We start from the raw sequence: 13,264 nt of genomic DNA on the forward strand, positions 1-13,264 counted from the left end.
CAACTAACTAAACCAAAAAAAACAAAAAGTATTTTCTTTGATACTGATTAGACACACTCTTAACCCCACCTTTGTTAGAAAATGTTTGTTGTAAGTTACAAAAAATGGTATTTTGAAAAATAATTTTTATGCAAAATTTAAGCGACTTTTTCATTATTTCAAAAAAATAAATAAATTTGGAGATAAGCAAATAAAAATTGGATAACAGTCCGTAAAATTTTCCAGAATAATAGTGAGAATATCTATAAATTTTTTATAGTCTGAATTAGTCCAATTTTCTCTCTTTTGTAGCTAAAATCAGGAATACCTATATTTTTTCAATCAAAATAAATCCATTCTACCTCAGTTCACATCTATTAAAAAAAAATTAATATAAAATAAAATCTACTTAAATATTATTATTTATTAGATATTTTATGAAAAGTTGAACGCTATTTAGAAAAATTAGTTTTTTAATATAGAATGTGTAGTTGGAAAAGTAATACTTTTGTCTTGAATTTAAGAGCGATAATTATTTTGAGACAAAAACAAATATTTACTACTCAATTTATTCATTTTTCACTTCTCTATTATATTTAAATTTAAACTAAAATTCACTTTTACTAGTATTTAATTTGAAAAAATGAAAATAAAAGTTTACCTCTCATTTATCCTTGTTATTAACTAAAATTATTTTTCTATGTAATTTAAAAGAATGAAATTGATTATACTTATCGTAAAACTTTAATCTTATTTTTTGTCCTTCAGAGAGTCGTTTCGTTGGAGAATAAGTTATGTTTGGATAAATACGATAACGATAATATTTCAATTCCAAGACAAGTTATCCCAATTATTATTAATAAGGATATGGGAGTAAATAGGGAACGAATAAAAATAGACGGACTTAAACGAATTTCGCGTTAGAAGTATAAATATAGTGCATAGAGTGAATCCGTCACTGTTTGACAACATTCAATATTTTGTCTCTTTGTCTGAAACACTCATCAACCCTAGTAGTATCTCTCTCTCAGCCACCACACACCACTGTAAACCTCCGCCGTTTTCGCCTTTTCTTCATCGGAGTATCACTAATTTGAATTTATATATTTATATATAGAAGTTGCTGACTATGGCGGAAAATGAGAGTACTGGAGATGATCAGAAGGAGGTGATTGAGCCTCCAAAGTCGCCGTGGAAGACTCCGGCGCCGGCGCCGGTGCCGGCGGATAAGGGTTCTGCGTCGTCAGGGGATGATGATTCTGATTCCTGGCCGGCACTTGCTGATGCTCAGCAGATGATTAAGTCTGGTGATTCTAGTTCCGCCGCTAAGTTGCCGTCACTTCCGCCGCAGCAGGAGATTGGCAGCCGCAATGTTGCTTCTGACAAGGTTAGTTTGATTTTTTTTTTAATTACATTAGATTTAAAGTACTCTTTTTTTTTTATTCGTTGTTTGTATTGATTTGCGATTGTTGTGTAAAGGGGAAAAATATTTGTGGGTATATGTGATGAGTTGTTTACCTAGTTGGTTTTTGAACTATAAAGACGCCATTTTTAAGTGTATCTTTGATTGTATATATACATGGAGAAAGAAGGGAAGATATGGAATGAAGATAATCTGACTATGTCATTGTTTTGCACAGAACTAGTATTTAATATTTTACACACTAAAATTGTTTGATATAATAACAAAATGTTTCAATTTACTGAGAAAGGGAATAATAAAATTTAATATTTCATAAGGAATTAGGTTTGCATCATTTTGATGTTAGTAACATTGTTCTATACAAGAGAATGTCTGGAAGTGAATGAGTTCTGAAAGATACGACATTCTGAATGATTCTCTTGACATTTTGAGTTCACCTTCCAAGTTCAGGGCGGCAAGCATTTTAAATGTTTATTTGGGAAGTTGAAAAGTAACTGGCTGAATTATCTGAAGAGGCAGTGTTGCTGGAGCATCTACTATAAGAGGTGGCATTGTTGTTCATGAAAATTTTGCTGCAAAAAATGGCAGAATGCTGGTCGGAATAGTACTGGTGCTATCGAAACGATTATTGGAAAGACGCTCGTTGCCGCTGGAATTGTCACTAGAAAGCTGAGAGATGTCACCAAGTTGGTTACCAAAAAAAGGTGTAGTATTGCCGAACAATTGCTAGAGAAGAAGTGTACTGCTGCAGAAACAGTCACCCGAATAGATATTGTGGTCTTGTGTAGCTGATCCATGTAGCGTGGGTTTAAGATGTAGTTCTTTTGGTTGTCATAATTTTTGAGATTTTTGATGTTTTTGTAGTGTGCTTTTCTTCCATCTGTTTCAGCTTAAATGTCAAAACTGATTAGTCATTGTTCTATGTCTGTTGATTGTCTGTTGAAGTAATACTTTGTCTTTATAACTTTGCAAGATACTGCATCATATCTGGCACATTCAAATAGGTTCTTAATATGGCAACTTTGTCCGTCATTACACCTCTGCGGATGGATTTATTCCCTACTACCATTAACTAGGATGTATTACCATGAAATATATTTGATGATATGTTGTATTGTAGGTCCGAGGTGAGCAGCTAAAGTTCCATGGGTCTTCTAGTGCCAAATCTTCAAATAAGTCATCATCCGCAGTTCAACAAAGACCAGTGCATAGGCACAACCAAAATGGTGTGCCATCATTTCCTGTGCCCTTGGCTTACCACCAATCAGGATTCCCTCCTTTTTATCAAAGTATGGTACCTATGCCACATATTCCTCTTCCAGGGTATGCATACCAGCCCCCTCGAGGGTCTTTCTCAGGAGCTGAAGGTCACGTGGCTAGGTCTGATGGTGATGCTGCATCTCAAGCTTTTGTACCCCCTATAAATGGTGGGTTTCGCCCCCCATCACGAGGGGATCCAAATGACCATGATGCCAAATTCTACAGAGGAAGACCTAATACACAAGAGCGAGGTAGCCAGTTTAGTTCAAGCTTGTCTAATCAGCGATCTGTGGGTTCTAAAGATGACATTCAGCTGCAACAAAGTATGGGGCTAAGGCCTTTCCTAAGGCCTCCATATTTTGGTCCAGCCCCGGGCTACATGGATGGTGCAAATTTTCCTGGTAATTTTTGCATAACTAATTTCTTGAATAAGTGACCTCATTATTCTTAAAAATACAAAATTGGCATATGGCAATTACCATCAAAAGTAGCTTGATATCCCTGGCTTTTTACCTTTAAGTTGTACCGCTCCTATTTCTCCCTCTCTTTTAATGGTGGTTTGCTGATGGCGCTAATATTGACCTTATCTACTGTTACCCCTTCTCCTTAACAGTTCATCTCTATCAGTGTAGTTAATTGTTTATTTGATTTGTTTTTAAAAGTGAATGACTACTGACTATTTTACAGGTCATCCAGGAGCTATATATTTTCTTCCTTCTCCCACTCCTGTGAGAGTTCCTTACCCACCTTTCTTTGTCCCACATTCTGTTAGCTCTGGAGCCTCTACTCCACCATCACCTGCATTAGCTTTGAGAGAGAGCATATTGAAGCAAATTGAATACTATTTCAGGTGATCACATCAAGATAAAAGTTCTATTTGTGTTGGTTGTCTTAATGTTTACTTGAATAGATGTAATTATTCCCTGATTGTGGTACTCTTTGCATCTTCATTGGTATTGTATAGTTACAGTTGTAATCTTGTAGGGCAGGAATAATAGTAGGTGACCTTTTCATGGACACTCCTTAAAATAACATGTTGAAGTTCATAATGAGGATGATCCCACTCTTTAGGGATTTATATTTCAAGAAGTATTGTTGCATAGACCAATCAAAAAAGAAGTATTGTTGCATAGATACATCTCTTGTGGGTTAATTACTTTGCCAGCAATTGTCCTAGAATTTTTTGACTACTGTAGATTGATATAAAAAATATGTCTCTTTTGCGTTGGCAGTGATCAGAATTTGCAGAATGATCGCTTCTTGCTTACCTTAATGGACGATCAAGGTTGGGTTCCAATCTCTAGTATCGCTGAGTTCAAAAGGGTATAATCTCAAAACTTCTCAGAAACAGTCTCATTTATGCTAGAGTTTCTGATAGGATGCAGTGTTTTTTTTCAAAAAAATATTGAAGTCCGTTAGTTTTTCTTTTTTGAGACTGAATCCGTTAGTTTTTCATGTGTCAAACTTGGATTTGGTCCATTCCATTCTCGTCTTTTACATTGTCTGACACATTTAAGCATTTATCCTTTCTGTGAAATGAAATAGCTCTGATTGCAGATATTCTTTTTCCCACTTCTGCTTCAGGTTAAAAAAATGAGTACAGATATAGCATTTATCATTGATGCATTGCAGGCTTCAAGCACTGTTGAAGTAAAGGTAAAATGCTTTCCCTTTGCTTGAGTAGCCCATTGTCTCTTTCCTTTCCTTTTGGCATGAAAAAAAGTAAATTTCCCAACTAATTTTTACATATATGTTCCAATTTTCTTTTACTAAGCTGTTTGTATTGTATCCTAAACATCTTTTAATTGCTTCCAAAATGGTCCCTTGGTGTACTGTTGGGCAGACTAAGACCTCCACGTAAGGTAAAAATGAAGTAAAGAAATTCAGACAGGATAAGTAAAGAAGAAAATAAACAAAAAGTATAGCAAAGACGAAACAAAAGAAACAGAAAGGTAAAGTTCAACTTGTAGGTTTCCCTGCTTGGTTTTCCTTCTTATTTGCTGCTCCGGATTCTCCCTTCCTGGTCTTTCCTTTCCTACTGACTTCACGCCATCATAACAAATTTGCAACTTGGGTAAATATATCGAGACTAATTTTGCAATTTGCTAGTAGAGAGAGTTTTGGAGTTAGCCTATCAGTAGATTTATGTTTTTCTTTGCCTTCTACATTAAATACTTCTGTCCCTTTGTCCTTATTTATAAATGTGTTGTTTGCTTAATTTCTGCAGGGAGACAAGTTGAGAAGACGTGATGAATGGTCAAAGTGGGTTTCAGCTAGTGCTGATCAGAAATCATCCCCTTTGACCCCGGTGGAACACTCAGTGGGGAAGGTTATAAAGAAGGATGAGGTCAATGAAAATAAAGAGGATGGATTTCAAGTCAGATTTTCCCAAGAAAATCGTGTAGGTGAGCTTGCATCATTAGAGAAACATGCTAAAAAAGTGTCAGTGTTTAGTAAAGCAGAAACCAGTAGGAAGAAATCTGGATTCCGTGGTCCAACTCACAGAGTTGACAAAGGAAGTGGTGATGCAAGAATGGTTATGGCATCAAATGTTGTAGAAGAGAATGTAGACGACTTATCTAATGATTTCTCGAGCACATTTATGCTTGATGAAGAGATGGAGCTTGAAAATAAAAAGGACCAGTCCTCTTTGAGTGGAAGGTATAGACGATTTCAGTAACTTTGTTTTGCTTATTTTCTTATCTGAATTTGTTAGAATTTCTCTTGGTTTTTCTTCATAGCTGGCTTGTTTCTACACAAAGATATGCTGAAGACTGGCACTGCTGTTTACATATGTTGCTATTCAGCTTATCTAATGCAATTTGGTCATATGATGCTTCATTTACTTGTACACTGCAAATTTGAACATCTCTTTCCTCCCAGAATCTAACCAATTTGGTTAATATTATAGGTGTCTTGTGTTTGCTAGTAAGGTCAAGGTAAAAAACCTGTTTTATATGCATGTTTAACATTTGCCCCCTCAAAAAATCATATAGCGATACTTATATACTTGATTTGCTTCCATAAATTGAGATTTGGTATGTATTTGAAGGAGACTGGTTATGCCTGTGGGCATATTCAAAAAATATATAGCTTTTGGACCTTGATCTTCTTACTATAGCTGGTAGGAAGTCATCTGCTTGCCCGAAATAGGTTAAAAATTCTTTTCTTTTGTGGTCCCTGTTACAATTCATAGAATCTTTTGTGTAGATAACCAGGTTAGACTCTTCTTTTTTGTTTCTTCTTTTGGATGTAACTACTGTTCTTTCTTAGTGCTAGATTTGATATCAATAATACTTGCCTTCTCTCAAAAAAGAAAAGAATTTATGGTAATTGCTATCAGTGTTACTTGATTCATCTGTTAACTCCACATGGAACAACCAAATCATACTGTGAGGACAGACTTTGTATGATCAAATATCTCTTATTGGTTCAATATTGCTGACTATATTGTTAAATCTTGGTGGTGTTGCTTCATGAAGAGTTGAGGAAGAAGATGACGAGATGTACGTTAATGACGAGGCTATTGAGAAACTTGTCATTGTAACTCGGGTAAGAAAATAGCTTTCCATGTCTTCTATTTGGGTGAATTCAGTTTCCGAAGATATTTTTTTCTTTGAATTTGTTGTCACGTGTTTAGACTTCACTTGTCTTATGTCAAACTTACTCCTTAGGGGTCGTTTGGTTGGGAAAAAGTTATCGTAGGATAGCTATCTTGTGATAACTTATCCATCACTATGATATAAATGGTCAATGGTGGGATAAGTTATTACGAACATGGTAACCAAACAAGATACAAAAATTTTATCCAATCACTATTTTCTTATCCCATCACTATTTATCTGTATCCCTCACACCAAACGATCCCTAAGAGTTTTACTACATGCATTAACAACTGAAGGATAGACTCCTATTTTATGTTACAGGTACAATCAGGTCTTGTATGATCCTGGTGATATTAGTTTCTGGATGCGAAAATATGGGAGATTTAATATTTGATTCTTTTAACCGATGAATTGACATAGAATTTACATTGTATTACTTTCACGACATGCCACAAATCGTATTATATTTTTTCCTTGGTTTATAGTTCTAGTAACAAGTATTTCAATTTTGGGGAAGAATTTACAGACATGTGGGCATTCTTACTGGCAGTCTTTCCCTTTGGGTCCAGCTGATATTCTGATTATGCAATTACAAGAGGATCCTATTCAATACTTTGTGCCAATCTAGTTGTGAAAGAATTTATGGGATTTGAACTATATAGTTCAACCCTTATTTCATTTCCTAATTAATGCCTATGCCTTGTTTTGTACTTTGAAAATGTGGGGCCTCCTGCCTCAGGTGCTTTCCTAATTAATGTGCATGCCTCATTTTGTACATTGACAATCCAGGTCCTCAGGTACTTGACCACATCAGTGGTGTGTTACCACTCCTTAGTTATCCAATAGTTATGCAGTAATTTCTCTTTAGTAACAGTTATTTTCCTGTAATAATGCAGTTATTTTCCTGTAATAGTGCAGTCTTGTAATAGTGCAGTCCTTAATTCCAGTTAAGTTAGTAAGTCATGCCCTAGTTTCTAGGGGTAGTTATTTTACAAGTATTGTATTTAAACTATCTGGTGACTGTGAAAATATAAGCAGAAAAATTATTCAAGTTTTTGAGTACTTCAAACTCAAGAGGTTGTAGGTTCTCTCTCTCTTAACGAACCAGCACCATAGGTCGTACAAAGAAAACATTAGATTTCACACTACAACGCCCCATAACCAGATCCATATCCGGGGACCATAACATAGTGGACATGCATTAACTGCTGTTGAGTGATTATAACTTACTAATTATTAATTAGATAATGTATTTGTCAGTAAGATGCCTGAGATACCTACTTATTCATATTATAAGAAAAATTAATTTTTGTATTGAAAAACAAAAATAAGAGGACTAGGGGTGCCTTGAGCTAAACTGGAAATTCAATTGAAAAAAATAAAATAAATAGGAATTCCTGGTCTCGCTGAAGATCTGCCAGTGGATCGATACCTAGGAAGAGGCTTGCAGCATTACCCCACAAAGTAACAGGAAACTTGCTCAAGCAGACTTGATGTAGCAATAAATTGGTTTTAGGTTGTAGTCCCTTGCACTTTGAGTGCACAGACTATGTAGAATCAATATGAAAAGAAATGTCTTGTTCCCCTTCCGACACACAATCTGATGATTAAGCTCAAGAATGAGAAGGTATTTTCAAGTTATATAGCAATTGATGTTATGTCAATATCGGACCAACATCCTATAAATGCTTTGCTTTTAATGGAATATTTGCATTCCAAATAAATCAGTTAGGAGGAAGTTTTCAAAAGGATGTGAATGGACAGCCACAGGTTCCCGCCTATGCAGAAGTTTGTTTCTATATATGAACCACAAATAACTATTAGAAAAATACACCAAACTTGAAAATAGCTTTTTGTCGTCATTGTTAGTTATTACATAGTGTAAGCTCCAAGGGGGTGGCCAAGCGGTCAAAGATTTGGGTAACAACCTTGGGAGCCAATGTACAATTGCAATTGAGGCTATGCTATATGGGTTCTTAGGTGTTGGTGTGGGTAAAGTTAACCAATACTTGTGCAGGTGGGAGCTAGAATGTACTCGGTAGATTAATCGAGGTGGGCCAAGCTACTTAACCGACACCATTATAAAAATAAAAAGAAGTTACTAAATTGTGTTAGTAATCACAAGCAGTGTTGTCTCGATGCTGCGTCTATAAGCAGACTGTTTTTTTCCCGTTCTTTCTTCTTCGTTGCGTATATTGCTGCGTAGTGCGTATAAATCCCCGTTTTTGTCTTCTCTTATTTCTTCTTCTTCAGCTTTTATTTCTTTGTGTTTTTTTTAGTTTATTAATTTAATAATTGAATTTGCCATGTCACTTTACTTGTTCAATTAAAATTGCCATTAATTTATTTCCTTATTTTAGTCACTAGGCATTAGCTAATTAGGTATTCTATTTTCTCAGTAGGTGATTAGTTAATTTCTCTAAGGCACCAAGCAGTAGCTAATTATCTATGAGCCCTTCTTTTTTGAGTGTACATTTGGAATGGTGTTTAGGATTCCTATGCTTCCGAAGCTGGACTCCTGTAGTCAATATGGGATTTTATTGGGATTTCACTAGATGCATCACTTCATATTTTTGTTTTTAGAAAGGTAATTGTAATTTGCAGCCTTGTTATTGACAGCTGGGGTTGGTTGTGTTCCTTACAAGTCTTTCATCTGCCAGCCTTTAACTTGCATGACTAGGATAGTTTGTCCCATCAATCAATAAGTTCCAAAATCAGTTGCCCTATAGACAAAAGTTTTGGCCAAATTCATGGAAAAGCTAAGATATTGCAGCTGATGCAGCTTTGAAGAAGCATGTGGAAAAATGAGCTGTTGTGCTTAAACAGCCTTTTTTTTTCATATCCAAAAATAACCACGACTTCTATTGCCTCTATTATTTCTGCTACACTATGGGCTTTGATTGTTAATTAGGCTAATTACCTCATCTGTGTGGATTTTCTACAGAACACTCGGGCATCTCAGGTATCTGGAACTGTTGGAAAAGAATCAAAACCAATATCTACTGAGCTTGCTTCTGCAATAAATGATGGTCTCTACTTCTATGAGCAGGTTGGTGGTTGCTTTAATAAGGTCATTCTTTCCCTATTCAACTTAATACAGTATTATATTGATCTCTCATCTTCCAGGAGCTTAAAGCTACACGATCCAGTCATAGATCTAACAACTCCAATAATGATCCTAGAGATGACATTAGTAGGTCTTTTGGTACTGGTGCTGCTTTATCCAAATCAAAGTATGCCGATCATTCTTCTGGAGGAAAAAACACTGAAGGTCCTGGAAGTTCCAACTCCCGGAGAAAGCAAAACAAAGGATTTGCTAAGCCACATCCAATACATAAGCAGCGGCTGTTTTCTGGAAATTACCGGAATCATGGGGTTTCTCGGAACAGTGTAGGAGCAATATCTGAAAGTCCACCTAGCGATTCAGTTGGGTTTTTCTTTGGTTCTACACCTCCTGACAGTCATGTGTATGTTCTGGATCCCTGGTGTTGTTCTAATGTAGTTGTGTATTGTAATATGTTTGAGATTATTTAATTATTTTGTCAAAGAGCAAATGCAAGTCTATGAATATATGATTATTAGGGACATTGTGAAAACAGTTCTGGGTTGTTACACAATAACTTAGTTACCTGAACTTCTGTTTACAGGTCTAGGCCTTCAAAGTTGAGTGCCTCTCCGCACAGCAATCTTGCTAGTAATAGTCCGCCAGTTGGTTCCATGCCTAAACCATTTCCACCCTTCCAGCATCCAAGTCACAAGCTGCTACAAGAAAATGGTTTTACACAGCAGCTGTGAGTAGATTTACTTTCAATAGGAGTTGGTGTTCTATGCATTTTGTATTCAAGTGCATGCATCTGTTCATGCGCGGGTCTGCATGTGCACTGACTTATACATATATTCCTTGTGCATCTCTTTTCGCTCCTGAACGTTGGTTTTGGATTTTCCATCTTTTAGGTACAAGAAGTATCATAAGCGCTGTCTGACTGATCGCAAGAAACTTGGAATTGGTTGCAGTGAGGTGCCTACTTAATTTTTGTTCTGCATTGGCTTGTGTTTGATGTACTAGTTCCATAATAGCATCACCGTCTCCTTGAGGATTACAGAAAGGAAACAAAGAGGAAATATATTAAATTTAATAACAGTGAATTGCTTCTTGTATAAGGGCATAAAATGTGAGGAATTTATCACTCTTATTCTGCAAGTTCATTTCAGGGGTGGGATATGAAAATAAAGATGACTAATCTCTTTATGTATAATGTGAAATTTGTTTCATGATTTCATTGACTTCCTTGAGGTTTTTGTTTTGACCAGTCAAAGCTCATCTTATTATTGCTGCACCAAGATAGTAACAAAATATTACTAGAATGTTCTAACATTAGGTCTCTGAGAAATTTATCCAAGTATTGACACAGAGAAAATTTCCAGTGCCCTCATGAAGAAAAACAAATTTTCCAGTACCTAGAAGGTACTCTTTGTTTAAAACCCACTTATGAAGCAAATCTTCACAAGTAGTACTATTCTTTACCTAAAAGGTACTGTTTGTTGGTAGATCCAATTTTAAAATAGATCTGTACAAAAAGAACAGTTCTCTTGAATTTGCAAACCTTGTATTGCTTGAAAGGAATCATATGAATGCTTACAAACTTTATAAATGAACAATATTCTTACTAACCAATTGGCTGAACTCATAATGAGAGGTTTCTAACTCATCTCTGTCTATGCATACACACATGTATGATGCATCTATTTGTCCATATACTGCTTATTTGGCTGTTTACTTCTGTGCTAAATTGCATAAATTAATTTTCTCTAAAGGTTCTTATCTTTTGACATGCAGGAAATGAATACACTGTACAGGTTTTGGTCGTATTTTCTGCGGAACATGTTCATACGTTCTATGTACAATGAGTTCCAAAAGATGGCTCAAGAAGATGCAGCTGCTAATTATAACTATGGGATGGAGTGCCTATTTAGATTTTATAGGTAGTGTTTACATGCTATTGTGACTTGCATGGAAAGAAGGGGAGAAATATGACATGTTTTGTTTTCCCTTTTACTTTTAAACCCTTCAGCTGTTCTTTTCTAGATCCACCTCCATGTGATGCAACTTCAACAGTTACTTTCTTTTCCTTCTGACATACTTATTTGACTGCTCATTATACTGTGTTTGTGTTTCAGTTACGGTTTGGAAAAGGAATTTAGAGAGGACCTTTATGACGACTTTGAGAGATTGACGCTTGACACCTACAATAGGGGAAACCTTTACGGCCTTGAGAAGTACTGGTAATATACCTTACCTTGTTTGAAAGTTCTCGTTTCCGTGTCCTTTCCTCCTTTTTTTTTTTTTGTGAAAACTATGAGACTCCGACTGATATTGAAGGATCAAAACACTGGGAATTAAGGTATCATGTGGATAGGATGCTCTTTTATAGTAATTGTTTAAGCCCCAAATTAGAACCTATGTTTTCTGAATCATTTTAAGCCTCTGATTACTTGCCTTTCCAATTTTAGATTCACTTCATTCAGTGATCCATGTTCTGTGTTTTTTTAATCTCTTAATTTTAGAGAGGCAATGCTCCCTTAAAAAATGGTTTCTGAATACAGCATTATTCATAGCCAACTGTAACACGAATGGAAGAGTTTACTTTGAATCGTTTCTTCCAGGCTTGATTTTGTTTGCTTTTCTTTTTTCCCTTCCAAGTTCCTGTAGTTTCTTCTTGTGCATTTTGATCTTCTTTTTCTTCTCTCGTTCTCCTCCCCTGGGACCCCCACAGCTTCGGTATTAAGCATCATGGTGACATGCCATGATCAATTTTTGCTGCCTTCTTTAGAGGAACTCCTGGTTGTGAAGCTCTTGTTGATCTATCACACAGGAAATTACACCAATGACCTTGGAAATTGATGATCTCGAACTTTTGACCTCTTCTTTTGCGCCATGGGCAAAACTTCAAGGGATCTCCCTCTATCACAGCAGTAAGGGACTTTGAAAGAATCCCTTAATAGTGGACTGTAGTTTTGAGTGACTATTGCTTGCTTGCTTAAGCGTCCGCGCAACTTAGGTTACTGCTGCAAATGAAGTGTGTTACTGAAACCAACATATACCTGTAACCTAAGTTGCAAATGAAGAAGCTAGCGATCATAACCTTCAATAATGAACTTGAGACCAATTGAACCATGAGCACTTCTGACTCAAGTAAAACAAAACATATACCTTATAGTGGACTTTAGTTCTGAGTGACTATTGAATAAAAAGTGGGGAGGATTCCCCATGTACACGAATGGGGCATATAGTGCATCCGACCACCTTTTCCCTTTGTTAAAAGGAAAAACTCGGGTATGTCGGGGAAGGTGTTGCGGACAGGCTGATTTAGAGATGATATTGTACACATCAACTTTGCTTTTGTTGATACCTAGATTTTTTATTGGAAGTATTTTTATGCTCTTACTAACATGATCTTACTGCAATCATTCTGGAAGGGCCTTTCACCATTTCCGTCAGCAACGAGGTCAGAGAGCACCTTTGAAGAAGCTTCCAGAACTGGATAGACTACTCAGAGAAGAGTTCCGAAATTTGGATGACTTTAAACATGCCAGAGGAGGTGCCAGTGCAAGCACAAAGGAGGACGGTCACTAACCAACAGTGTGATTCTCAGCTTCATTGAACCGTCTGTCAGCGAATTTTGATGCCTTACAGTCCATACAATGAGCTCAAGTTGCCGAATTAGCTTTCTGAGATGATCAAGGCAAAAATTTTGTATATAGAGCTTCTGTGAGGTTGGTTAATTTTTACCTCCGAGGTTGAGCTAAAATTTTACCATGAGGGGATGCAACCTTGTGCCTTTTTGTACTTTCATCTTAGGATTATAAGGTGTACATATAGGAGGAAGTTGAAAACAAAATAAAAATGAAAAAAAAAAATAAAAAAATGTAAAACTACCAAAAAAAAAAAAAAACTAGTTTTAGAACTTTGAGATAATTGAGACCTTTTTAAACTCTA

At 36.0% G+C, this 13,264-nt stretch overlaps 1 protein-coding gene across 2 annotated transcripts; it reads left to right on the top strand.

The window, feature by feature from the left end:
- Positions 1–865: 865 nt before the first annotated feature.
- Positions 866–13,264, top strand: LOC101245852 (la-related protein 1A). 2 transcript variants are annotated; one of them, XM_004241339.5, is made up of 14 exons: positions 866–1,366; positions 2,523–3,063; positions 3,350–3,512; positions 3,895–3,985; positions 4,247–4,318; positions 4,890–5,323; positions 6,145–6,214; positions 9,212–9,316; positions 9,394–9,734; positions 9,915–10,058; positions 10,222–10,285; positions 11,105–11,250; positions 11,446–11,550; positions 12,745–13,264. In XM_004241339.5, the coding sequence occupies exons 1-14, from the start codon at positions 1,109–1,111 to the stop codon at positions 12,899–12,901; spliced, it is 2,691 nt and encodes an 896-aa protein (XP_004241387.1). In that variant the 5' UTR covers positions 866–1,108; the 3' UTR covers positions 12,902–13,264. The 2 variants fall into 2 exon arrangements, with proteins under 2 accessions (XP_004241387.1, XP_069155534.1); XM_069299433.1 differs by having other exon boundaries at positions 940–1,366; positions 1,853–3,063.

Source organism: Solanum lycopersicum, chromosome 6, assembly GCF_036512215.1.
Source record: "Solanum lycopersicum chromosome 6, SLM_r2.1".
Lineage (NCBI taxonomy): Eukaryota > Viridiplantae > Streptophyta > Magnoliopsida > Solanales > Solanaceae > Solanum > Solanum lycopersicum.

Excerpts from the sequence above, each read along its gene's own strand:
- LOC101245852 (XM_004241339.5), top strand. The coding sequence starts at position 1,109 with ATGGCGGAAAATGAGAGTACTGGAGATGATCAGAAGGAGGTGATTGAG. Across the intron at positions 10,059-10,221 it reads AATGGTTTTACACAGCAGCT|GTACAAGAAGTATCATAAGC; the intron begins GTGAGTAGATTT and ends TCCATCTTTTAG. Across the intron at positions 10,286-11,104 it reads TTGGAATTGGTTGCAGTGAG|GAAATGAATACACTGTACAG; the intron begins GTGCCTACTTAA and ends TTTGACATGCAG.